This window comes from Bos javanicus, chromosome 10 (assembly GCF_032452875.1).
Source record: "Bos javanicus breed banteng chromosome 10, ARS-OSU_banteng_1.0, whole genome shotgun sequence".
Lineage (NCBI taxonomy): Eukaryota > Metazoa > Chordata > Mammalia > Artiodactyla > Bovidae > Bos > Bos javanicus.
Genome location: NC_083877.1, coordinates 26,056,462 through 26,083,848, shown reverse-complemented (window position 1 = coordinate 26,083,848; position 27,387 = coordinate 26,056,462). Strand labels below are relative to the sequence as shown.

At 43.0% G+C, this 27,387-nt stretch overlaps 2 protein-coding genes and 3 non-coding genes across 7 annotated transcripts; all 5 read left to right on the top strand.

The window, feature by feature from the left end:
• Window positions 1–1,901: 1,901 nt before the first annotated feature.
• TRNAT-UGU (transfer RNA threonine (anticodon UGU)) lies at window positions 1,902–1,974 on the top strand. Its single transcript has one exon. It is a non-coding gene; the product is annotated as a tRNA-Thr (tRNA).
• A 1,463-nt stretch (window positions 1,975–3,437) lies between these two features.
• TRNAY-GUA (transfer RNA tyrosine (anticodon GUA)) lies at window positions 3,438–3,527 on the top strand. The gene is given in 2 exon segments: window positions 3,438–3,474; window positions 3,492–3,527. It is a non-coding gene; the product is annotated as a tRNA-Tyr (tRNA).
• Window positions 3,528–4,663: 1,136 nt separating this feature from the next.
• On the top strand, window positions 4,664–4,735 carry TRNAP-UGG (transfer RNA proline (anticodon UGG)). The gene has a single exon. It is a non-coding gene; the product is annotated as a tRNA-Pro (tRNA).
• A 477-nt stretch (window positions 4,736–5,212) lies between these two features.
• On the top strand, window positions 5,213–21,791 carry ANG (angiogenin). 2 transcript variants are annotated; one of them, XM_061430609.1, is made up of 2 exons: window positions 5,213–5,300; window positions 21,176–21,791. In XM_061430609.1, the coding sequence occupies exon 2, from the start codon at window positions 21,194–21,196 to the stop codon at window positions 21,638–21,640; it is 447 nt and encodes a 148-aa protein (XP_061286593.1). In that variant the 5' UTR covers window positions 5,213–5,300; window positions 21,176–21,193; the 3' UTR covers window positions 21,641–21,791. The 2 variants fall into 2 exon arrangements, with proteins under 2 accessions (XP_061286593.1, XP_061286594.1); XM_061430610.1 differs by lacking the exon at window positions 5,213–5,300 and adding an exon at window positions 13,554–13,627.
• Window positions 5,217–26,930, top strand: RNASE4 (ribonuclease A family member 4). 2 transcript variants are annotated; one of them, XM_061430611.1, is made up of 2 exons: window positions 5,217–5,300; window positions 25,682–26,930. In XM_061430611.1, the coding sequence occupies exon 2, from the start codon at window positions 25,699–25,701 to the stop codon at window positions 26,140–26,142; it is 444 nt and encodes a 147-aa protein (XP_061286595.1). In that variant the 5' UTR covers window positions 5,217–5,300; window positions 25,682–25,698; the 3' UTR covers window positions 26,143–26,930. The 2 variants fall into 2 exon arrangements, with proteins under 2 accessions (XP_061286595.1, XP_061286596.1); XM_061430612.1 differs by lacking the exon at window positions 5,217–5,300 and adding an exon at window positions 13,538–13,627.
• The last annotated feature ends 457 nt before the right edge of the window (window positions 26,931–27,387 follow it).

Genomic DNA, 27,387 nt, shown 5'->3' with positions numbered 1-27,387 from the left:
GAAGAGAAGTGAAAGGCAAAGGTGAAAAGGAAAGATATATCTATCTGAATGCAAATTTCCAAAGAATAGTAAGGAGAGATAAGAAAGCCTTCCTAGGTGAAAATGCAAAGAAATAGAGAGAAACAATAGAATGGGAAAGACTAGAGATCTCTTCAAGAAAATTAGAGATACCAAGAGAACATTTCATGCAAAGATGGGCACAAAAAAGGACAGAAGTGGTGTGGACCTAACAGAAGCAGAAGAGATTAAGAAGAAGTGGCAAGAATACAGATAAGAACTATACAAAAAAGATCTTCATGACCCAGATAACCACGATGGTGTGATCACTCATCTAGAGCCAGACATCCCGGAGTGGGAAGTTAAGTGGGCCTTTAGGAAGCATCACTACAAACAAAGCTAGTGGAGGGGATGGAATTTCAGCTGAGCTATTTCAAATCCTAGAATATGATGCTGTTAAAGTGCTGTATCCAATATGTCAGCAAATTTGGAAAAGTCAGCAGTGGCCACAGGACAAGAAAAGGTCAGTTTACATTCTAGTACCAAAGAAGGGCAACGCCAAAGAATGTTCAAACTACTGCACAGTTGCACTCATTTTACATGCTAGTAAGGTAATGCTCAAAATCCTTCAAGCTAGGCTTCAACTGAGAACTTTCAGATGTACCAGCTGAATTTAGAAAAGGCAGAGGAACCAGAGATCAAATTGCCAACATTCATTGAATCATAGAAAAAACAAAAGAATTCCAGAAAAATATCTATTTCTGCTCCTTTGACTACGCTAAAGCCTTTGACTGTGTGGATCACAACAAACTGTGGAAAATTCTTAAAAGAGATGGGGATCTTACCTGCCTCCTGAGAAACCTGTATGCAGGTCAAGAAGCAACAGTTAGAACTATACATGGAACAAGGGACTGTTTCCAAATTGGGAAAAGAGTATGTCAAGAGTATGTATATTGTCACCCTGCTTATTTAACTTCTATGCAGAGTACATCACGCGAAATGCCAGACTGGCTAAAGCACAAGCTGGAATCAAGATTTCCAGGAGAAATAACAACCTCAGATATGCAGATGACACCACCCTAATTGCAGAAAGTGAAGAGGAAGTAAAGAGCACTTGATGAAGGTGAAAAAGGAGAGTGAAAAAGCTGGCTTAAAACTCAACATTCTGAAAACTAAGATTATGGCATCTGGTCCCATCACTTCATGGCAAATAAGTGGGGAGACAATGGAAACAGTGAGAGACTATTTTCTTGGGCTCCAAAATCACCATGGACGGTGACTGCAGCCATGAAATTAAAAGACTCTTGATCCTTGGAAGAAAAGCTCTGACAAACCTAGACAGCGTATTAAAAAGCAGAGAGATCACTTTGCTGGCAAAGGAACAGATAGGCAAAGTATGGTTTTTCCAGTATTCATGCAAGAGTGTGAGAGTTGGATCATAAGGAAGGCTGAGCACTGAAGAATTGATGCTTTCGAACTCTTGAGAGTCCCTTGGACTCTAAGGAGATCAAATCAGTCAATCCTGAATCAACCTGAATATTCATTGGAAGGACTGATGCTGAAGTTGAAGCTCCAATACTTTGGCCACCAGATACAAAGAGCCAATTCACTGGAAAAGACCCTGATGCTGGGAAAGATTGAGGGCAGGAGGAGAAGGGGAGAGATGGTTGGATGGCATCACCGACTCAAAGGACATGAGTTTGGGTGAACTCAGGGAGATAATGGACAGGAAAGCCTGGCCTACTGCAGTCCATGGGATTGCAAAGAATCGGACACGACTGAGCGGTTGAGCAACAACAGATTGAAACGACGTCCAGGTTTTTTTGCCCAGTACACACAGGCACCTTAATAAAGGTCCAGCATAAAAGCTGTTTTAGAGAGCAAGGGATATCGGTCACTTGCAAGGCCCTATAGCTCAGGGGTTAGAGCACTGGTCTTGTAAACCAGGGGTCGCGAGTTCAAATCTCGCTGGGGCCTACCGGGCAATTCTTTGACTCTTTTTAAAATCTACTTCACCAGCTACCCGCCTCTCTCGCGTAACTTCAACTCCAGCGGAAATTCCGCTAATTATAATTTCCCGCCAGTTTCCAGATGTCCCAAATAAACACCCGAGCAGAACACTTACTTTTAGGTTCCAGTAGTAGGGGGTACGGAGAAGGCAATTGCACCCCACTCCTGTACTTTTGCCTGGAAAATCACATGGACCGAGGAGCCTGGTAGGCTGCAGTCTATGGGGTCGCTAGAGTCCGACCCGACTGAGCGACTTCACTTTCACTTTTCACTTTCATGCATTGGAGAGGGAAATGGCAACCCACTCCAGTGTTCTTGCCTGGAGAATCCCAGGGACGGCGGAGCCTGGTGGGCTGCCGTCTCTGGGGTCGCACAGAGTCGGACACGACTGAAACGGCTTAGCAGCAGCAGCAGCAGCAGTAGGGGGCACGGGCTGCTTTGCCGCCCTGATTGTGGCAGTCTGTTACAAACTGCGGCAAGTGCTGCCAGGCTCCGAGGACGCCCTGGCTTTGCGGGACCACAGCAAGAGCGGTGGGGGCGGCCCGTGCCGCGGCGGGACACAAGGGCGGTTGAGGATCGAACCCTTTCACCCGCTCTGAGCAGGTCTGGAGTCCAGAACCAAGTCCTCTCCCCAGCGTCCGCTGTCCCGATTAAGCGTTTGGGAGAATATAGGCTGTCCGACAAGGTTCCATGTTTCAGTGGGTTTTCGAACACTTCAATATCTCAGCGGGAAAATTAGGGTCGAGACTCGTGTCACTAAATTTATTATTGACTCAAAGAATCTGTGGCTACCTCTTTGAAAACCTTAAAATAGTTTCTCCAAGAGTCAATTCTCATAGTAACATTGGGCTTAGCTATGTATTATACGTCACAGCCTCTACCTCTGCTAGTCTGTGGACGTGTAAACGGAAGGGAGAAGCAGCTCGCTTGTGCAAACGCTCCTGGATTATGGAGGCGAGCATGGGAATTGAGGAAAAGGGAGGCCCAGGCCGGAGCTCTAAGGCCCGCCCTTCTTGGCTCGCAGTTGCGCGATCAGAATTGTGTGTTACACTACCTCAGCCCTTAGTTTTCCAATGCCCGGGTGTCTGCTCCCACTTTAGACACACACCATCAGGCCAGGAGGCCCGGGGCAGCGCGCTAAGTGAAGACAACAGGCCAGGAGATCGCCACGGCTTGGGGCGGCCTCGAGATTCACAGGCTCTAGGTACGGCAGTGAAATGCTCACAGGTTAGGCCTGCTTGAAAGCCCCTCTCTGAAGCAGGAGAATCCAGCTCTAGAGGGGTTGTCCGTAGAAGTGTGGATGAAGGACTTTCTCCTAAACTGGTCGGCTACGTGGAATTTACACACTGGCAACTAGTAGGCTATTGTGCCAGAACCTCTGTTTATCAATGTTCTCAATACAAAATTCTAAGTACTCAATGTTCGTGCTTCCTTCGATAGCTCAGCTGGTAGAGCGGAGGACTGTAGTAATTCCAAGTGTGGACATCCTTAGGTCGCTGGTTCGATTCCGGCTCGAAGGAAGAAACGAGTATTTTGGGGGTTGCAACTAGTTGGTGAGCCCTCTCTCTCAATTTCGTGAGCCCTCGCTCTCAATTTCTCACTACGTTGTAAGTGTTCTAGGGTATTTTTCTACAGACCTTACCCCGTTCCAAAGATGGTTTTGTTATCTTGAAAACGGTCCTGTTGGGCACGGTTTTCAGAAGAGGGGAAGTGAGCACCAACTCTTCCAACCATCTGAAGAACTTCTGAGTTTGATGGTCTAACTGAATTTAGGTTGCCGCCTGAGGTTCAAAAGTTGAAGATCCAACACCACTCGTTGGTACTGAATATATATTATATTCTGCGGTCCTTAGAGCTCTAATTTGCGGGACAACCCCCTGAGACCGTCATTCACTCTACACGCACAAATCCATTCCGTGAGGAGATCCTTTTAATTTAGTCAGCTGTTAACAGATTTTTAGTTCCAACAACAACCGAAAAAAATTTTTTTGAGCTGGAGCAGGAAGGAGGAATAGGCTTTGACGTAAATTGGGATGTGACTGGGAAAGAGAATTTCAAACTGTGGAAACAACTTAAGCAAAGGTGGGGAAATGGAACATTTGATTCCCATTCAAGGAAACTTCGGGAGTCTGATCTTTACGAACACGCCCCAGACTGGTTCACCTCCAATAGATCAAAATACTGGCTACCCGTATTTTGATGCCCGTCATTCCTGCCCCTAGGATTTTACACTCTCGCGAAGTAGTAGCAGCCGGACAGCTACACATCCTGGGCATCTGTCCTGGTGTTCAGGACCCTACAGTCTTGCTATCGACCCCGGCTCGGGCCCTCGGGTTGCAACTCGGTTCTCTCCAGGTTCCCTCCAGTCTGGAACTCAGAGAGACTCCTCAGGGAGGGGCTTGTTGGAGCTCAAACACGGGGACTAACGTCTTGAAAAGCTGCCTCTCCTCACCCCATCTGGCGTCTGGAGGGGTCCAGGACGCGGATGGAGGAGGATAAGTGAGGGCAGAGTCAGACATGATACTTCATAAAGAACAGCTAAGCAAAATCAAAGGTAAACTTCTACACAGAAACTAGAAGTTCAGAGTAATCAGGCAGCCAATTGCTGGCGGAGAAGTAAGATTCAGAGACAATCTCTGCGCGTTACTTTTACTGTGGCTCGTTGGTCTAGGGGTATGATTCTCGCTTTGGGTGCGAGAGGTCCCGGGTTCAAATCCCGGACGAGCCCAATTCCTTTTTTCCCCTTCTCCACCCCAACTTTGCTATTGCTGAAAAAAGCTCTGTTCTGTGCAAATTTTCCCGCGTTCCGAACTATTTTACCAAAGATGTACACTGATCGAACATGAGGTAGCTGGAGCTGTTATGTGTGCGGGGTCAAATTGCCTGGCTTACAGGACTCTCGCCAGCAGACGCATGGGAGAGGCAGCCGTGCTCCCTGGAGCGGGGGCCACGGTCCTGTAGTCTGCAGGCCCCCTCAGCTCCGTGTCCTCTTGGCCAGTGAGCGTCGGACTCGGACCTCCAAGCTCAAGCTCAGCCCAGGCAGAAACCCACCCGTTCCGCCTAGAACGAGGGTTGCTCTGACGCCTGCTTTGGAGGCGGGTCCTGGCGGGAGGCGCCTCCTAGGAGAAGTGGGGTGCTGTCCCAACTACAAAAAGCCTCGCACCCCGACCCTTCTCCACCTCTGTGCATCTTCTCCCGACTCGACGTCGTCGTTACAGGGAAGAAGAAGCGGGTGAGAAAAACTTCTGTTTCCACCGTTTTGCCCATTTCTGCAGATTTGTTCCGAGGCCGAGGTAGGTTCACACTCCCGCTCATTCATCTCCTCCTCTACTCCTTTTTCGGTAGCTTTATCCGGGAGTTTGGGCGAGGGAGTCCTTTTTTAGCAGAGACAGAATGGAGTTCTGTAGGGAGGCGTTTGCGGACTGGAGGGGCTGAGGAATGGGAAGGAAGGTTCTTCTACAGTTAGGGATCCCACATTCCTGTGTACAGTCTCTCCTTCGTGTCCGACTCTTTGCGACCCCACGGACTGTGACCCACCCCACTCCTCGGACTGGGATTCTCCAGGCAAGAATACTAGAGTGGGGTTGCCATGCGGTCTTCCAGCCCACATTCCTACTCCGCTGCTTCTTTTCTGCAGCTGAGTAGAGCTGCCAGCATGAAATGCCTGTTGCCTAGAACATAGGCTGTAAGCGTGACCGCAGAATTGGTGAACGGAAGGGAAATCCGAGGGCTACACTTCCTTAGGAAAACAGGATGATCGCCAGATTTACGAACCCTAACTTGTCAAGTTTTTGCAACCATAACTGACATTTGGGAACTCGTGTTTTCCTTTTCTCCTCTGTCTTCTCCCCCTTAACCCGTCTTCAGCCTGAATTGTGAAATTCTTTGAGACACTTTGCCAACAACCTCTTCTCTAAACTTTCTTAGTGGAACCTTGGGATCCTCAACTTTCTTATTCTGTGACAGCACACCAAATGATAACGACACAGGCTTACTTAGGAAGGACAGTAAAAGCGATTTTCAACAGAATTTGGGGGCCTGGGGAAATCTCAAGTGAGCTGTAGGGGAGCAGAATTTGCTACCCCAAAAAGTCTCTTTGGCATATTATTTTAACTTGGTTGTTTTTTAAAAAACAGTAGACAAGGAGAAAATCCTGAAAACCTAGTAGGAGTTACCTTTTTGTAACAAGAAACATTTACATTTATAAGGGAAACCTCCATTTGTAAGAACATCTCCCTTGCTGTACCGGGAAGAAGATGATGACCAAATCTCTACAAACTCTTGCCAAGTGGAGAAGCCAAAGATTTAAGTTGCATAACAACCCTACTTTTGTTTATTGTGCTTTTCCTGGTAACTTTCCATAACTTTCCATAACTTTCCTCCCCACCCTCAACATCCTCTTTTGAGCCAAATTAGTTTGGCTTGGGAAAATCATTCTAGAAAAAGAGGAATGGCTCTGGCTATTGTTAAAAGAGCAGATGTGAGTGTATAAGCAGTCAAAGCTAAGAGGTTTACCCAGTTACTGTTAGAAGCATTTGCCAGCATGATTCATAAATTAGATGGTTGAGAAAGTGGACCACAGCAGGCTGGTGAAAACCCTCTTTTGAATCCCTATTTGAGCAAACAGTCTCTGGTCAGCTATTCTCAGAACACATTGAAATACCTGGGCAAGAGCTGCTGCTGCTGCTAAGACGCTTCAGTCGTGTCTGACTCTGTGCGACTCCATAGACGGCAGCCCACCAGGCTTCCCCGTCCCTGGGATTCTCCAGGCAAGAATATTGGAGTGGGTTGCCATTTCCTTCTCCAATTGCGAAAGAGCAAATGGGCACAAAATCCAGAGTCTGTTGAAAACTGAATGTTTAATGTTTGTTTTTATTTGGAAATATAGGTAGGCCAGTAGGACTTTGTCCCCATTCGAACTCAATAGTGTTTTCTGCTTCCTGGAGGTAGAAGGGTAATCCTTATTTCCATGTGGGCTTCATCCTCTTTTAACCATTGACTTCTGTTACTAGATAAGTTTCACACTTAGAGACCTAAAATTTTTTGTTATGAAGAAATTTATAGATTAATCTCTTCCCTCCATCACCTACTTTTATAATTACCCTTGAGGACAGAACTAAACATATGTACTCTGTATAAAGGGCAAAGTACACTAGCACTAAGTCCATAGAAGGAGAACCCGTGCTTCCTGTGTCTTTGTGCAGGGAAACTATTGGTTTGAAGGAGAGAGTGAAAGACATTTCAAAATAAAGGGGATGGCTTTAAGTTCAAGCTGTCAGAACATTTTTTAAATATATGAGCATTTTTTTCAATTGGCAGTGCAATTGTTTCCCATCTATTGAAGGTAAGGTAAGTGAAGTCACTTAGTCGTGTCCGACTCTTTGTGACCCCATGAACTGTAGCCTACCAGGCTCCCCCATCCATGGGATTTTCCAGGCAAGAGTACTGGAGTGGATTTCCATTTCCTTCTCCAGGGAAATCTTGCCAACACAGGGATCGAACTGGCTCTCCCACATTGCAGGCAGACGCTTTTCGGTCTGATCCACCATGGCACTTCCCATCTGTTGAAGTTACTGACAAAAAGATATAGCATTCATTAATCATAGATTATGGGTAGTCCTTCACTATTCAACAGGAATTAGTTCCAGGACTTGCCAAGGGACCTAAACCTGATGCTCAAGCCCCTTATATAAAACGACATAGTATTTGTACTAATAAATAATCTACACACATCCTCCCTATACTTTAAATGATCTCTAGATTACTTATAATACTTAATACAATGTAAATACTATGTAAACAGTTGCTGGGACACAGTGAATTTAAAATTTTGCTTTTTAGAACTTTCTAGAATTTTTTTTCAAATATTTTCGGTCCATAGTTGGTTGAATCTGAGGATGGGGAACCTGTGGATATGGAAGGTTAACTGTAGCTTCTCATTGTAGGCATTTTGAGTAAGCATTTCAGTTCAGTTGCTCAGTTGTGTCCGACTCTTTGAGACCCCATGGACTGCAGCACACCAGGCTTCCCTGTCCATCACCAATTCCTGAAGCTTACTCAGACTCATATCCATCCTGTCTGTGAAGCCATCCAACCATCTCATCCTCTGTCATCCCCTTCTCCTCCTGCCTTCAATCTTTCCCAGATTCAGGGTCTTTTCAAATGAGTCAGTTCTTCCCATCAGGTGGCCAAAGTATTGGAGTTTCAGCTTCAGCATCGGTCCTTCCAAAGAATATTCAGGACTGATTTCCTTTAGGATGGACTGGTTTGATGTCCTTGCAGCCCAAGGAACCCTCAAGAATCTTCTCCAACACTACAGTTCAAAAGGATCAATTCTTTGGCACTCAACTTTCTTTATAGTCCAACTCTCACATCCATACATGACTACTGGAAAAACCATAGCTTTGACTAGATGGACCTTTGTCAGCAAAGTAATGTCTCCACTTTTTAATATGCTATCTAGGTTGGTCATAGCTTTTCGTCCAAGGAGCAAGCGTCTTTTAATTTTACGGCTGCAGTCACCATCTGCAGTGATTTTGGAGCCCAAGAAAATAAAGTCTCTCACTGCTTCCATTGTTTCCCCACCTATTTGCCATGAAGTGATGGGACTGGATGCCATGATCTTAGTTTTCTGAATGTTGAGTTTTAAGCCAACTTTTTCACTCTCCTCTTTCACTTTCATTAAGAGACTCTTTAGTTCCTCTTCATTTTCTGCCATTAGGTGGTGTCTTCTGCATATCTGAGGTTATTGATATTTCTCCCAGTAATCTTTTTTTTTTTTTGCATTTTTCTCCGTAATAATTTAATGGCCATATTAATAAAGCAGTATATGTACATAATGTAAAACTGTCAACATTTTGTGATTGTAAACTCAAAGAATTTTTTTAAATTTTATTTTATTTTTAAACTTAACAATATTGTATTAGTTTTGCCAAATATCGAAATGAATCCGCCACAGGTATACTCTCCCAGTAATCTTGATTTCAGCTTGTGCTTCATCAAGCCTGGCATTTCACATGATGTACCCTGCATAGAAGTTAAATAAGCAGGGTGACAATATACAGCCTTGACATACTCCTTTCCTGATTTGGAACCAGTCTGTTGTTCCATGTCCAGTTCTAACTTGCTTCTTGACCTGCAAACAGATTTCTCAGGAGGCAGGTCAGGTGGTCTGGTATTCCCATCTCTTTAAGAATTTTCCACAGTTTGTTGTGATCCACACAGTCAAAGGCTTTGGCATAGTCAACAAGGAAGAAGTAAATGTTTTTCTGAAACTCTCTTTCTTTTTCGATGATCCAGCGGATGTTGGCAATTCGATGTCTGGTTCCTCTGCCTTTTCCAAATCCAGCTTGAACATCTGGAAGTTCACGGTTCACCTACTGTTGAAGCCTGGCTTGGAGAATTTTGAGCATTACTTTACTAGCCTGTGAGATGAGTGCAATTGTGCAGTAGTTTGAACATTCTTTGGCATTGCCTTTCTTTGGGATTGGAATGAAAACTGACCTTTTCCAGTCCAGTGGCCACTGCTGAGTTTTCCAAATTTGCTGGCATATTAGTAAGCATTTAGATGCATTTTAATGAAATAGTAAAATTTTCTTTTTATTTCAAAATCTTGTTTCCTATTTTCATCACCTCATTGTATCAAGGTGAAAAGAAAAACAATTAGAATAAAAGTAATCATTCATTATTCACCAACTTGCTTTTGGCATTGTCAGTTCTATGGACAGATTGCTGCTGCTACTAAGTTGCATCCAACTCTGTGCGACCCTATGGACTGTAGCCTGCTAGGCTCCTCTGTCCATGGGATTCTCCAGGCAAGACCACTGGAGTGGGTTGCCATTTCCTTCTCCAGTGCATGAAAATGAAAAGTGAAAGTGAAGTCGCTCAGTCATGTCCGACTCTTCACAACCCCATGGACTGCAGCCTACCAGGCTCCTCTGCCCATGGGATTTTCCAGGCAAGAGTACTGGAGTGGGTTGCCATTGCCTTCTCTTGCATTGATGGTGGAGTTATTCAATTTTACAGCAGAAGATTAGACACTCACAGTCATTTGTGGACAGGTAAAGATGAAAGGAAAGAGAAACCCAAGAATATGATAAGGATATTTCTGACGGTTAACAGATGGGAGGTTGAGGTCAGGTGCAGGGTGCTAACAGCTATCACATAACCTTCTCTGGAAGTGCTTTCCCGGTTCTATAAAACCTACTTAGCACCTGTTCATGAGACCAAATTCTGTGGATAAACAGAAAGTACAGTGGAGCAGCACCCTCCTGGGGAACCCCATCTTCTCTGCAGGCTTCTACAAGGAAGTTCTTGGAACTGGCCCAAGAAACAACATCTCTGGGATCCAGATATTGCATGGGAACAATAAAACCTCAATCCTGTCTTGGGCAGGAGTAAGAACCAGGGATGTCAGAAAAAGCCAACTTGGGGACAAAAGGCCACATTTATCAAACTTTGCCTCCTAGAACAAATCTCTAATCCAAATATGGGTTAATAGTTGACCAAATCATGCCCAGGGAAGAGGTGAATGACTCTCATTGTTTGTTCAAGAGCAGTGTCCTTGGTTTGTGTGTCACTGTCAGGGTTGGGAATTTTCAGACCTGGTCTCTTCACCCTGTTCATCTGATCACTGTGTGATCAGAACCAGGAGGGACCTCCAGATTCACTTGGCTGGAACCCATCTCCAGGAACAAAAGCTGGAACCCCTCTGCAGTTGGAGGGAAACTTCCAGATTTTTGTAAGATTCTTCCATCTGGGTAATCCATTGTTTTACTTGTCTGTTTTTTGTTTATATACTATAGCCATCCATCCATTTTAATGAAACTATTTTCCCGTATTTTAAAGCCTCTGGGCCCAATCTCACGAATTCAGAAGAAAATGAATTAGATTCCAAAGTTTAAAATGAAAACAGATTTCTTCGGGGGATATCCTATATGTAGATAAAGGCAAATTAGTGCCACTGGGAGCAAGTGGCGGAGAAGGCAATGGCACCCCACTCCAGTACTCTTGCCTGGAAAATCCCACGGGCGGAGGAGCCTTGTGGGCTGCAGTCCATGAGGTCGCTGAGGGTCCGACTCGACTGAGCGACTTCGTTTTCACTTTTCACTTTCACACATTGGAGAAGGAAATGGCAACCCACTCCAGTGTTCTTGCCTGGAGAATCCCAGGGACGGGGGAGCCTGTTGGGCTACCGTCTCTGACTGAAGCGACTTAGCAGCAGCAGGGAGCAAGTGGAGGGCTAGGACAGATTTCTAAATTGTGATAAAATCCCCAAAGCCTGGGGAAAGCTGTTTGCTGAAGGGTATCTGGAGCCCCATCTCACCCCTACCTCCGAAATATAGGTTTTATATGACGCTGAACAAGAAAAGAAACAGAAAGTGTATTTTTAGCTCTTCGTTTTCTTTTTCTTAAATATCTATTTATTTATTGGCTGCACCAGGTGTTAGCTGTGGCACAGGGATCGTCAGTCCTTGCAGCAGCACACAGGATCTTTGGTTGTGGCGCTGGCACTCCTAGTTGTGGCATGAGGGATCTAGTCCCCTGACCTGGGATCAAGCCCCGGCCCCAGGCATGGGAGTGTCAGGCTTTGGCCACTGCATCACCAGGGAAGTCCAATCTCTGTTTACTTGTAAACTTCCCTGCTAACTTCTTTAAGAAAATTTTGGAGGATTTCCCTAGCAATCCAAGCAGGACTATGCCATGTTTTCACTGCCAAAGGCATGGGTTCAATTCCTTGTCAGGGAACCAGGATTCCACAAGCTGTGTGGTACAGCAAAAAAGGAAGAAAGAAAGTTTTGGGTGCTCTTTGAAAGCAAAGTGGAACACACCCCAAGATCAAAAGAAGGTGCACTGACCATAATTACTCATCATCAAAGGTTGGGGTAATTCTCTGGTACATGAAGTTTGATGGCTCCCTTGAATACAAAATGCTGTCTGTTGGAGAGGACAAGAATGTTACTTTTTATAAAGACCAAGGGATTAGTTTGAGACACAGGATAAAAATCTAAAGTATATTTGAAATAAATTCCACTGCCAATTATGTGTTTGGGTCCTGAAGGATCTGTGTAAAGGAGTCTAACTATCCTTGACCAAATGTGAGGCTCTGTACCATTTGCCTAGGCAGATTCACTTCTGTACCACAAACATTCTGTCTCTTATTTGTTTTTTCCCAATTCCATTTTACCTCTTGTTTCCAGAAGTTTAGAATTGCAAACATGTGAGAACTGAAAACAATGTGTGAAGTCGGGGAGCAGATGTTAGACAGAGGTGGCCATAGTGTGTTTGTTGGGGTTTGGTTTCTGGATGTCTCAGGGAGTCAAAATTACAATAAGTCTAAGCAAACTTCAGCTGAGTTGTTTCAGGATGAATTTTGCAAATTTTGTAAACCAGAAATAAAGATATTTCTTTACCTCCCCAGACTGGAACATGAAGGCCTTCAACCTTCCAACAAACAACTACCTTTTTAGGGTGCCAAGGCCTGACGTAGGGTCAGCGGCTTAACTAGAGGTGAAGAGGGCTGGGCTTACACCCTGAGCCTTAAGGGAAGATGCATACCAGTGAGACTGGGCTCACATCATCCTATCATCTCTTTCTTTCAGCTGGTGGCTGTGCCAGCAACTAAATCCATACAAACTTATCTTTACAATTCCATGGTCACTGGACATTTGCTATGAAACTAGAAACGTTCCCTGACGCCTTAATGAGAACCACGGAATTTCAGACTTTTACAGTGAGCAACTCTCATTTTATAGATAAGCAAATTTAGGTTTGGAGAGGAAAATGTAATCAGTCATTTAAAAAAATATATATTGTGGGTGTGCTGTGAGGCATGTAGTATGATTCAAGGTGAATAATATGCTCTCTGCCCTGTTGTAGATTATGCGCCAGTAGGAAACACTTATCCTGGAGGAGGGCATGGCAACCTACTCCAGTATTCTTGCCAGAATAATGCTGTGGCAGAAGATCCTGGTGGGCTGCAGTCCATGCGGTCACAGAGAGTCGGTAACGACTGAGTGACTGAATGGGGATGCAAGGAACATTTATAAGTAAATAGGTAATTGTTTGCTTAAGATCCTATGAATAATGGTTTGGGAATGGCAGGCATGAAACCTGATGACAGCTAAATCTTTATTTGTGATATCCTGAGCTTTGTGACTTTTGTTTTGACACTCGTATCTAGTGAGGTGTCCTTGGTCTTAATATCTAAGGCATAGAGTGTTTGGACAGAGACTGTGGCCAGGCCTGCCAGCTCACACCCTCTTCTGTGATCAGCAATATTCCCTGTACAATACTGATTCTGCCTACAAGGACCCACTGTTACCGCCAAGCAAGGGAGACAACATTCCTATCCACCACTGCCACCTAATGACTCTTTGGGGTACTATCAGCTCAGGTTCTACTAAATTTGTGAACTCAGATTTTGCCCTCTGTTCACAGTGTGACCATTAAGGATACTTCCACCCTTGACAGCCTGCCATTCTACAACTCCTTTTGACGTTAAAAAGCAATATTTGTGCATTGCAGAGCAGGAGACTTAACTGATCACAGTTCAAGAAAAGTGTCTTCCAAAAAAGTAGAAAAAGAAAACACACCCAGGAGACTGAAACACCACGTAAAGGTAAAGAGCTCAGTGCACGGGGAGCATGGCAGCCCAGCGGCTGTGGCGGAGCAGTAGCCCCGTGGGACGTCTTGTTACTCTTTTAGGCGTGACTCTCCCAGTCGTCTACCACTTTCTTGTTGCTGCTGCTGCCAAGTCACGGCAGTCGTGTCCGACTCTGTGCGACCCCATAGACGGCAGCCCAACAGGCTCCCCTGTCCCTGGGAGTCTCCAGGCGAGACCACTGGAGTGGGTTGCCACTTCCTTCTCCAGTGCATGAAAGTGAAAAGTGAAAGTGAAGTCGCTCAGTCCTATCCGACTCTTAGCGACCCCATGGACTGTAGCCTTCCAGGCCCCTCCGTCCATGGGATTCTCGTTAAGCTCCGCAAAATACTTTTGCTCTTTCTATTACAAATGATACTCTTACGTGCCTAATGGAAACCATTTCAGAGGCTATTTCTTTCTTTCAGTATTGAGGAATGACCAAAGAATCTTAGGGTATAATTTGGTAATTCTTTGGTAATATACCAAATTTGTCTATAGATAAGATAAAACAGACAAGGTAGATCAATGCCAGATGCTGATTAGAAAGAGAGATCATTTCGCTCAACCTTCCTGTGTAGGCTCAGGTGCCTTCCTATGTAAGCAGCGGAATCCTGAATCCTTTTGTCTTTCTAGAGTCACAGTTGTGCTCCCAGGACTGTTTAGCATCACTACAGGTTTGGTGTTATAATTGGTGGTCTCTTCAAGGGCTATAAAAATATTTAACAGCAAAATATGTTTATTGATTTACACATAAGAAAAGCACAATATAAAAATAATTTAATATCCATGACTCTATACCATTTATTTTTAAATTTAGAATTCATAAAGATTATAGTACAGTTAAAAATAAATTGAAAAAAAAAATAAAATAAATTGAAGGTCAAATCTTTGTCCCATTTAAGAATTTCTCAGCATGTGTGATAATTGCCAAGAAATCATAGCCAATAATAAAATGAATGAGTTACTCATGGGAAAACAATTTGAAAAACAAAATTTATAAAAATCAGTTTCCAATTTACAGTGGAAAGTTATTTTTATTGTTGGATGTGAGGGCATTCACATATATTTGGTGAAATGTGGAGTAGACTATGGTGGTTTATAAAAAAGGCCCTGTTTGTCACATTTTTTCCCAAAGAACTGAAGGCAGAGCAGAAACTACCTGCTACAAACAACAAATATCTTTCAGTTCTCAAGTTTCAGAAGACATAAAATCTTAGTGACTTGTAAGAAATTTGTTATCTATTTTATTATATTCTATGCATATTTAGTTCTATTTTTAATTATCTGTCACTGACTTAAAATTGTGCCCCAGGATGAAACACAGTATTTGCTCTCTGGGTGTGTTGAGTGTCTGTGACACACCATTCCTAAAATGTTTGAGTTTTACAGTTTGAGTTGACTGCTCTTGAGAGGAGATAGCAGCCTTTTTCTTTTGAAGATGATATTAAGAAATCAATACAGGAAATTATAAAGCCTTTGATTTGATGAAGAGATCTAAGGTATTTTGTTTGCTTGTTTTACCGCATGATAATACCATTTGCCTGTTGTGTATCAGCGTAGGTATGTATTCAGGGAAACTGAAAAAATATCCTCTGAGAATCATCCTGTTTGTTCCCAGTGCAAGAAGCTCCTAAGAATAAGCCTGAGTTCCTCCTCCTCCAGTCCTCTGTAAGAGCTAGAGGATGAAGCAAGTGTCTTTTAAGTTCATGGCTGCAGTCACCGTCTGCAGTGATTTGGGAGTTCAAGAAAATTAAAATCTATCACTTACTTCCACGTTTCCCCCTTCTATTTGCCTTAGAGTGATGAGACCAGATGCCATGATCTTAGTCCTTTTAACATTGAGTTTTAAGCTAGCTTTGTCATGTTTGATAAGAGGCTCTTTAGTTCCTCTTCACTTTCTGTCATTAGAGTGTTATGATCTCTGGTTCATCTGCTTTTTGAAACCCAGCTTGTACATCTGAAAGTTCTAGGATCACATACTGCTGAAGCCTAGCTTGAAAGATTTTGAGCATAACTTGCTAGAATGTGAAATGAGCACAATTGTATGGTAGTTTATATAATAATTCCACCTTTGGCCATGAACCACCTATTTCTTGGGGAATTAGGTCTGCTTCCCTTCACCTCAGCACCTCAGGGTGCAACTGCTCTCCTCACAGTCAACTGATGGATTTGAATGCCTGGGATCTGTCTTCAACTATCCTCTGATCGCCCCTTCCCTGGGATTCAAGGTTCCAAAGAAGTCCTCTTCTTCATAGCTTTCAGCATCTTACTGTCTGATCTCAGTAAACTGGTGCTCCCATCCCCTCCCCATGGATGCCACATCCCATATTACAGAGGCACTTGGTGTGTCTTAATGGTCTTTGTCTTCCAGGACCTAGCATGGTGCCTGGTATCCAGTAGGGACTTACATAGTGTTTGTTATTAAATTAGCTAATAACTGAATTAAAGAGTGTGAATGGATTTTGTAATGTTACAACTGATAGAAAGGTATATTTTCAGTGATCCTCAGGGATAGGAAAGTTCAGCTGGGGCTGGAGTTGTGTTCAGAAGACTTTTACATTGATTTTTTAAAGGAATCAATAGACAAAACAGATGAAACTAACGAGAAAAGGAAAAGAATATCACTAAGTAGTGATGAAGGATACCTGACTCATGATACCTTGTCAGAGAGAAAAGCCCTTGCCCTTTTAGCCTAATTTGGCCATGCTGTTCTGTCCACTACTTAATCTCCTTTTGCCCTTTGCAGGAGCCTTTGTTGGAAGACATGGTCATGGTCTTGAGCCCCCTGTTTTTGGTTTTCATGCTGGATCTGGGCCTGACCCCACAAACCCTGGCCCAAAATGATGCGTACAGGGGATTTCTAAGGAAGCACTATGATCCTAGCCCAACAGGCCACGATGACAGATACTGTAATACCATGATGGAGACATGAAACATGACTAGACCCTGCAAAGACACCAACACCTTTATTCATGGCAACAGTAATGACATCAGGGCCGTCTGTGATGATAGGAATGGAGAACCTTACAGAAACGGTCTTAGAAGAAGCAGGTCTCCCTTCCAGGTCACCACCTGCAGGCATAGAGGAGGGTCCCCCCGGCCTCCATGCCGGTATAGAGCCTTCAGAGCAAACAGGGTCATTGTTATTCGCTGTCGAGATGGCTTTCCCATCCACCTTGAGGAGAACTTTATCCCTCCAAGACCGTAGTCCAGAGCTGGCTCTGCTCTTCCTTCCTTGCATTTCCCCCTCGCATTATGGCAACATGCATTGCTAGGAACTCAGAACATGAGCTGCTGATCTTTTCTTTTATGCTTTACAATATGCTTCGTAAATAAAAATTCTCTGAAATCAGCACAAATCAGTCTCCTCAATGATCCCTGGTCTATTGATCTTCCCCCATTTTCTCTATTCAGTTTCCCCCTGAGAGGGTTGGATGGGACAGCAATGCCTTTTTCCTTATCAGTCATTTCCATCTCAGGTAACAGGGGGCAACTTTTCCTTTCTGTGAAGGTTGGGATGTTAAATTTATCTTTCAGAGACATAATTTTAGAGGACATAATGACCAAAACCATCCCAAAGAAAAAGAAATGCAAGAAGGCAAAATGGTTGTCTGAGGAGGCCTTACAAATTGCTGAGAAAAGAAGAAAAATGAAAGGCTAAGGAGAAAAGGAAAGATATACCCATCTGAATGCAGGTCTCCAAAGAATAGCAAGAAGAGATAAGAAAGCCTTCCTGACTGAACAATGCAAAGGAATAGAGGAAAACAGTAGAATGGGAAAGACTAGAGATCTCTTTAAGAAAATTAGAGATACCAAGGGAACATTTCATGCAAAGATGGGCTCAATAAAGGACAGAAATGGTATGGACCTAACAAAAGCAGAAGAGATTAATAAGAGGTGGCAAGAATATACAGAAGAACTATACAGAAAAAGGTCTTCATGACCCAGATAACCACGATGGAGTGAGCACTCACCTAGAGCCAAATATCCTAGAGTGTGAAGTCAAGTGGGCCTTAGGAAGCATCACTATGAACAAAGCTAGTGGAGGTGATGGAATTCCAGCTGAGCTACTTCAAATCCTCAAAGATGATGTTGTTAAAGTACTGCACACATTATGCCAGCAAATTTGGAAAACTCAGCAGTGGCCACAGGACAGGAAAAGGTCAGTTTTCATTCCAATGTCAAAGAAGGGCAGTTCCAAAGAATGTTCAAACTACTGTACAATTGGGCTCATTTCACATGCTAACAAGGTAATGCTCAAAATCTTTCAAGCTAGCCTTCAACAGTACATGAATTGAGGACTTCCAGATGTACAAGCTGGATTTAGAAAAGGCAGAGAAACCAGAGATCAAATTGTCAGCATCCACTGGATCATAGAAAAAGCAAGGAAATTCCAGAAAAAAAACATCTATTTCTGCATTGACTACACTAAAGCCTTTGACTGTGTGTATCTCAACAACCTGGAAAATTCTGAAAGAGATGGGAATACTAGACCACCTTACCTGCCTCCTGAGAAACGTGTATGCAGGTCAAGAAGCAACAGTCAGAACCAGACATGGAATAATGGACTGGTTCAAAATTGGGAAAGGAGTATGTCAAGGCTGTATATTGACACTCTGCTTATTTAACTTATATGCAGAGTGCATCAGGTGAAATGTGGGGCTGGAGGAAGCACAAGCTGGAATCAAGATTGCTGGGAGAAATATCAACAACCTCAGATATGCACATGATATCACTTTAATGGCAGAAAGCAAAGAGGAACTAAAACACCTCTTGATGAAGGTGAAAAAGGAGAGTGAAAAAGCTGGCTTAAAACTCAACATTCAAAAAACTAGGATGGCATCTGGTCCCATAAGTTCATGGCAAATAGATGGAGAAAAAATGGAAACAGTGACAGATTTTATTTACTTGGGCTCAAAATCACTGTGCATGGTGACTGCAGTCATGAAATTAAAACACACTTGCTGCTTGGGAGAAAAGCTATGACAAACCTAGATAGCATATTAAAAAACAGAGATATCACATTGCTGAAAAAGGTCTGTATAGTCAAAGCTATGGTTTTTCCAGCAGTCATGTATGGATGTGAGCTTGGGACCATAAAGAAAGCTGAGCCAGTGAATTGATGCTTTTGAACTGTAGTGTTGGAGAAGACTCTTGAGAGTCCCTTGGACTGCAAGGAGATTGAAGGCAGGAGGAGAAGGAGACAACAGAAGACGAGACAGTTGGATAGCATCACCAACTCAATGGCCATGAATTTGAGCAAGCTCCAGGAGATGTAAAGGACAGGGAAGCCTGGCATCCTGCAGACTATGGAGTTGCAAAGAGTTGGACACGACTGAGTGACTGAACAGCAATAAAACAGACAAGGCAGATCAATGTCAGAGGCTGATTAGAAAGCTCACCCTATGACATGCCTTCCCATGTAAGCAACAGAATCCTGAATCCTTTTGTCTTTCTAGACTCACAGTTGTACTCCCAGGATTGTTTAGCATCACTACAGGTTTAGTGCTACAACTCGTGGCCTCTTTAAGGGCTACAAAAATACTTAATATGAAAATATGTTTATTGACTTACAACAAGAAAAGCACAGTATAAAAATTAATAATTTAATATCCATGACACTATACCACTTCTGTTTAAGTTTAGGATTCATAAAGATTATAGCACATTTAAAAATAAATTGAAGATCAGATTTTTATCCTAGTCTAAGAATTTCTCAGCATGTGTGATGACTGATGAGAAAACATAGCCAATTATAAATTGGATGAGTTACTCATTGGAAAACAATTTGAAAAACCAAGTTATACAAATCAGTTTGCAATTAACACTGGAAAGTTCTTTTTATTGTTAGACATGAGGACATTCACATATCTTTGTAAAATGTGAAGTAGGACCATGGTAGTTTTTTTTAAAAAGGCCCTATCCTTTCAATTTTCCTCCAAAGAACTGATGGTATAGTCAGAAACTACCTGCTACAAACAATAGGCATCTTGCAATGCTCCAGTTCTCAACTTTCAGAAGAAATAAAATCTTAGTGGCTCATAAGAAGCTTGTTTTCTATTTTGTTATAAATTATGCCTGTCTAATTCTATTTTTAATTATCTATCATTGAGTTAAAATCATGTCCCAGCAAGAAGCACAGTATTTACTCTCTGGCTGTGCTGAGTGTCTGTGACACACCATTCCTGGGATTCGTGAGCTTTACAGTTTTAGTTGACTGCTCCTGAGTGATGATGGCAGCTGTCTCTTCTTTTGAGGAAGATGTTAAGAAATCAATACAGCAAATTATAAAGCCTTTGATTGAATGAAAAGGTCTGAAGTGTTTTGTTGTTTATTTGTTTAAGCACACGATAATACCACTTGCCTGTTATGTAACTGTCCACCTAGGCCTTCAGGGAAACTGGAAAATATTCTCTGAGAATAATCCAAACTGTTCCCAGTGCAAGAAGCTCTCAAGAGGAAGCCTGAATTCCTCTTCCTCCAGTTCTCTGTAAGAGCTGACCCCAGACCCACTCCCAAGTATGACACAGATTCTTCCACACTTGTCCCTGTTCTTTCTGCTATTGCTATTGCAAAGTCACTTCAGTCGTGTCTGACTCTGTGTGACCCCATAGACGGCAGCCCACCAGGCTCCCCCATCCCTGGGATTCTCCAGGCAAGAATACTGGAGTGGGTTGCCATTTCCTTCTCCAATGCATGAAAGAGAAAAGTGAAAGGGAAGTCGTTCAGTTGTGTTCGACTCTTAGCGACCCCATGGACTGCAGCCTACCAGGCTCCACTGTCCATGGATTTTCCAGGCAAGAGTACTGGAGTGGGGTGCCATTGCCTTCTCCGCTGTTCTTTCTAAATAGTAATAATTCCACATTTGGCCATGAAACACATACTCCTTGGGGAATTAGTTCTTCTACTTCTGCTTCCATTCACCTCCTGGTGAAACTTTCACTGGTCTCCTCACAATCAACTGATGGGTTGATTGCCCTGGAATCCGTCTTCAACAATCCTCTCTGATCGCCCTTCCCTGGGTTCAAGTTTCCTGAAAGTCCCTCATCTTCATAGCTCTCAGCGTATATCTTATTGTCTCACTTTTGTATATTGGTGCTCTGATCCCTTCCCTGTGGCTGATCTCCCCGTGGGTGCTGCACCCTGTATTAGGGAGGCACTTGGTATGTCTTATGGTCTTTGTGTTCTAGGACCTAGCATGGTGTCTGGTACCCAGTTAATAAATGAATTAAAGAGTGTGAATGGATTTTTTAATGTTAGAAATGTAAATTTTCACTGATCTTCAGGGATAGGAAACAGTGTTTGCATTTGGAAGTTGTGTTCAGCTAATTTTAAATTGACTTTCCAAAGAAATTGATTGACAAGACAGATGAGACTACTGAGGAAAGGAAAAGAAAAAGATATACCTAGTGACAGAGGATACCTGATTCATGGCACCCCATCATAAAAACAAATCCGTATCCTTTTAGCCTAGTTTGGCAATGCTGTTCTGTGCCCTACTGCATCTCTTTTTGCCCTTGGCAGGAGCCTTTGTTGGAAGAGATGGTCATGGTCCTGAGCCCCCTGTTTTTGGTCTTCATACTGGGTCTGGGTCTGACCCCAGTGGCCCCGGCTCAAGATGACTACAGATACATACACTTCCTGACCCAGCACTACGATGCCAAACCAAAGGGCCGGAATGACGAATATTGTTTTAACATGATGAAAAATCGACGCCTGACCAGACCTTGCAAAGACCGCAACACCTTTATTCATGGCAACAAGAATGACATTAAGGCCATCTGTGAGGACAGAAATGGACAGCCTTACAGAGGCGATCTCAGAATAAGCAAGTCTGAATTCCAGATCACCATCTGCAAGCATAAAGGAGGTTCCTCCCGGCCTCCATGCCGGTACGGAGCCACAGAAGACTCCAGAGTCATTGTTGTCGGCTGTGAAAGTGGCTTGCCCGTCCACTTTGATGAGTCCTTTATCACTCCACGCCACTAGCCCAGAGCTGGCTCTGCTCTTCCTTCCTTGCATTTTCCCCTTACACTGCAGCAACATTCATTGATCAGAATCCAGAAAATGAGCTGCTGATCTTTTCTGCTTTACAATATGCTTCATAAATAAAAAGTCTCTCAAATCAGTAAGAATCAAAGTCTTCTCACTGATTCTTGGTCTATTGATCTTTCTGCATTTTCTCTGTTCACCTGAGAGGGTTGGATGGTAGAGCAATGCCTCTTTCCTTATCAGTCAGTTCCTTTTCAGGCATTCAGGGGGTGCACTTTACCTTTCTGTGAAGGGGTGTGTGTGTTAGTCATCCAGTCATATCCCACTCTTTGGGATCCTGTGAACTGTAGCCCACCAGTCTCCTTTGTCCATGGAATTTTCCAGTGCCATTTCCTCCTCCAGGGGATCTTCCCAACCCAGGAATCAAACCCACATCTCTTGTGTCTTCTGCATTGGCAGGCAGATTCTTTACACTGCATCACCTGGGAAGCCCTTTGGGACTAAATACCAATAGATTAATTACATTTTCTTTCCTTCTCTCTCTCACACACACACATGAACACATTTGAAATCCTGCATAAATAACAAAATCCATTCAGGGTAGCCACCTCTTCCCTTAAGCAGGAAGAAATTTGATAGTGCTTTGAATGGAACACTCCCAGGATATTCTCATGGTTATTTCATATAAAGATCAAAAAATTGATTACTACCTTATTTTCTCTTTAATCTTTTCCTTTATCAACTGATGCCTGGCAACTCTGAGGTCTTGGGGAGGTATTAGAAAAATTCCAAGCTTATCCTTTATTCTTCAATTTGATATGGTTTCAAGAAGGAAATGGCAACCCACTCCAGTACTCTTGCCTAGAAAATCCCATGGACAGAAAAGCCTGGTAGGCTACAGTCCATGAGGTCGCAAAGAGTCAGACACGACTGAGCCACTTACTTCACTTCACTTCAAGTAAATAAAAGCCTAAGTTAACAGACAGTCTTTGTAAAATATGCTAATTAATCTATGAATTTGGTGTTACCTAATTTAATCAACAGAGACCTGGATATCTTATTTAGAGTGTAGTTAATAAACTACAATTATGCATCATTATTTTTGCCATCTTATGAATGACTATCATGGTCACAGTATTCCCCATGGTGGCCTCCCCTGATGCCTACATGTCCTGAGATGGACCAAAAGTCCTGTTTCCTCAATACCTGGGTTAGAGGCTGGTGTCCTGGTATCACACAGAGCCCAGCCTCACAGAAAGTATTCAATTTATGGAGGAAGGGATGGAAGAGTAGGTCAAAGTTTCATCTATTTCAAAATTGAAAACATTGTCATTTCTCTCCAAAGTAGGAAGAAGAATTTTCCAAAACTCTTTTGGAAAATTTGTCTTACTATTATAAAGTAAAAAAAGCCCTTAGGAAGCAAGAAATTTCCAGTGCTTAGTAGACTACTGGCAAAGGCAATGGCAACCCACTCTTGTACTCTTGCCTGGAGAAGACGGAGGAGCCTGGTGGGCTGCAGTCCATGGGCTCACTAAGAGTTGGACACGACTAAGCGACTTCACTTTCACTTTTCACTTTCATGCACTGAAGAAGGAAATGGCAACCCACTCCAGTGTTCTTGCCTGGAGAATCCCAGGTATAGGGGAACCTGGTGGGCTGCCGTCTATGGGGTCACAGAGTCGGACACGACTGAAGAGACTTAGTAGTAGTAGTAGTAGTAGACTACTAGAACGCTTTCTCGGGTTCTCCAACCAGTACCATCTGTTGAGGTAAAGGGGGCTTCCAAACAGACTCTTGCCCTCTTATGGTCTTGACTGTTGTTGTTTAGTCGCTAAGTGGTGTTCGACTTTTCTGCAGCCCCAAGGACTGTAGCCTTCCAGGCTCCTCTGTCCATATGATTTCCAGAGAATCCTATGAATTCTGGAAGAATTTTGGAATGCATAGCCATTTCCTTCTCCAGAGGGCTCGTCCCCACCCAGGCATTGAACCAGCATCTCCTGCATTATAGACAGATTCTTTACCACTGAGCCACCAGGGAAATCCTATGGTCTCGATGGGGAAGGTCAAAGGCTTGGACCATTACTATATTGATCACATCATAGTTGTGAAAACTCACATCTCCAGGGACTTCCCTGGTGGTCCAGTGGTTAATAGATTCACCTTGCAATGAAACGGATGGGGATTTGATCCTTGATCAGGTAACTAAGATCCCACGTGGCCCAGAGCATCTAAGCCCACACACCACAGCTACTGAGCAGTGGTACTGCTCAGTACGGGAACTGCACCACAACTACAGCTAAATAAATGAAAAAAAATTTTTTGAAACCTCACATCTCCGAGCATCAGCTTAGAGCATTATTATCACATACTCAGCCCTGGTGTTAGAACAAATGACACTTTCCGAGGAAATCATGTGGCAATGAGACAAGGTGCTTCTCCACTTGCTGATGGAGCTAGCAGCTGAGTAGCCAGCCCTTCCTAGTATTTTTTGCTCTTGATCTCCTGTTCTCTCACAACCAAAAAGCTATTTAGAATGAAGTATTAATCACAGGCAAGTCATTTTATCTTAGGTCAGTCATTTGTGAAATTGAAATCCTATTCCAGTATGTTTTGCTGACTTTGCAAGGATAAGAGAAAAAGAACTCAAAATAGTCAAGTCCTTAGAAAAAGAGCTACAGGCAAGGAAGAAAATTCCATGCACTTTGAAGAGGAAACATTCGTGTAGGTACACAGCATAAATCCTAGTAGCTGAGATATTTCAGCTGCAAAAAAAGCCTTCTAATGTCTTGGGAATATAGGTTCTCTACAGTATAAGAGGGAGGGTGTCTATAACATGTGCAATTAAGTATAGTTGTCATTTTAGCAGAATGAAGAGAATAAAGGAAACCAAGAAAGAATGGAAATGCTAAAAATAATCATTGCCGACCCCTACTGAACACTTAGCATAGGCTAGGCATTATGATAAGCACTTTACATTGATTTTATCATTTCTTCACAACATTCCTAGAGGTAGGTATTACCTTTATGCTTATTTTACTTTTGAGAAATATACTGAGAGAGGTTAAGTAATTTTCCCAAGGCCATACAGTTAGTGTGGCAGAACTAGGTCCTTGGGACCACCGTATCAAAAGAAGTTCTTACTGAGATCATCGTGTTCAGTGGAGAAAGCCTTTGGGGCAAGCTCTAACCAAAAAGTATGTGTTGGAAGGATTTGGAGATCATTTAATTTTCTGTTGTAGGTGGAACTTTGAGAGGCACCCATGGATGTCTACATTGAACTCTGTTCATAGTGTTTTTCTTTGTCTTACTAAATCAGTTGGTTACTGTGACTGAGGCCATCCATGCTCTTGTTTGAAAAGTAAAATCTTCTCTGTAGCTAGTCATGTTGCTAAACCATGTTGTTGGTCACAAAGAAGCAGAATGAGAGAAAGGAGACAGAATTGTGCACACTTAGTTTTGGGACAGACAACGCAAAGTACATTGTGGTGATGAAGCTCTTACCCAAGTGCTAAGTGTATCTTCAGAAGTTGCATCCAGTGGTCCTGGGGTGAGGAGTAAATTGAGCATCATTTCTTCCTGCCACCCTGCTTCCCACAACTCCTTCACTTCCCTCTCCTCCTAACTCTGTATCACGTATCTGCAGCAGCAGACACAGCAACGTGACACAGAGCTTTGGGTCTTTCTGTGCACAGGCAAAACGTGGTTGTGAACAGAGAAGGTGGCATTTAAACGAATGATAGTTATGTTTAATCCTAATCGTTATTGTTAAGGATAGGCTGTAGGTGGAATAAGATGCAAATCCCTCATCAGCGTTATAATCACACACAGTGTGATCCACCATCATGAAGCAGCATCTTTGAAAACAAAGGACAGTAGTAACCATATGTATCAAACTAGGAACTCAGCTGGGCCTAAATCTTAAACTGCAGGTGTAGAAAAAGGCCCTGTCTGTTGCTCCAAAAATTCTCCTTGCTGCTTTGGGTTGCTCACTTCCTATTGAACCTGGGATGATTTTTCTTGCCCCTTGGTCTTCTCTAGGCATCTCCAAGGCAGTGATGGCTCTCCAGAGGACCCAGGCCTTTCTTCTGCTCTTGCTGCTGACCCTGCTGGGGCTAGGGCTGGTACAGCCCTCCTATGGCCAGGATCGCATGTACCAACGATTCCTGAGGCAACATGTGGACCCTGATGAGACAGGAGGCAATGACAGCTACTGCAACTTGATGATGCAAAGACGAAAGATGACTTCACATCAGTGCAAGCGCTTCAACACTTTCATTCATGAAGATCTTTGGAACATCCGTAGTATCTGCAGCACCACCAACATTCAGTGCAAGAATGGCCGGATGAACTGCCATGAGGGTGTAGTGAGGGTCACAGACTGCAGGGAGACAGGAAGCTCCAGGGCTCCCAACTGCAGATACCGGGCCAAGGCCAGCACCAGACGTGTTGTCATTGCCTGTGAGGGTAACCCGGAAGTGCCTGTGCACTTTGACAAGTAGATACCACTCAACAGGGGTTATGGCCCAGCAGCTGGCCCTTAACTTACTCCTTAAATAGTAATGAGTAAGCATTTGAGCTGTCCCAGGCCGACTCCCCTGATTCTTTGTTTTTTTCTTCTTTATATAACCCATTCTGTTAAACACATTGCATGACAGAGAAAGATGAGACACAAACTTATAATGAATCTGGGCTCTTCTGTAATATGCTTTCTTTTATAATATTGGTCAGCTTTGCTATCTTTGATCTTATCATCTGGAATTTAGTCATTACATAGAATTTCAAGAATTTCAAGGTCCTTTCATCTAAGCTATCTCATTCTAATACCATGGCACCCTTGGGATGCTGGTCCTAGTGTTACAGTATACAAAAGCTCAAAGTGAAGGGATTTGCTAAGACTGAAAAGTTAGTAGAAAAGCTAAGACAAAAGTCTAGTTTAACAGGCTACTCATTCAGTGCTTTACCCACTTCAGCACAAGGAGTTTTGAAAGTTTTAATACATGGCTTTTGTTATTCCTAAAAGTCAGCTCTTGGGAGAAGCATTAACAAGTTGGAAATATATACTCGCAACGTGAGAGCTCTATCTGTATTATGTGGCAAACTAGCTGTATTTGGATCTAATAAGATCAAGAAATGATACAAGGAATTTTCTTTTCCCCTTCCCAAACTTTTGAGTCACCCTAGTAAGTCAGAGTATTAACATGTGCTAGATCATTAAGACTCCTTCACTCTTCCTGACTGAAAGATTTTTCATATGTTCCTTATAATAAAGAAAATAAGATAATTTCAATTCCAGGTATTTAAGAAGACTTTGTTCTTGTGTGTGAGATTATTTTTTCCTCCTATCCTCTTTTAATTCTTCTCTAGTTTATAAACATGCACATGCTTTAATATCTTCATAAACTCCGGTCAAGACTAAAGCCCATCATATTAGTGACCATGACACACAAAGCTTTGTTTCATCTGCTTCAGAGGGAATGATTCCTCTTAAGATAATTCTCATGCATTCTCCCTTTGAATATTTAGAAGCAAATTGGGGAACAGAGATGTATAAAGACATTAACTACTAAAGAAGGAGAGTGTATGTGTATGTGTGAAAGGACTGAACTGAAAGCATTTGAATTGTAGCTGACATATATTGTTTATATTTCAGATGTACAACTTGATTTGGTTTACATATATATCCTGAGATAATCACTATAATCAAATTAACATATTTACCACTTCACGTGGTTACCCTTTCATGT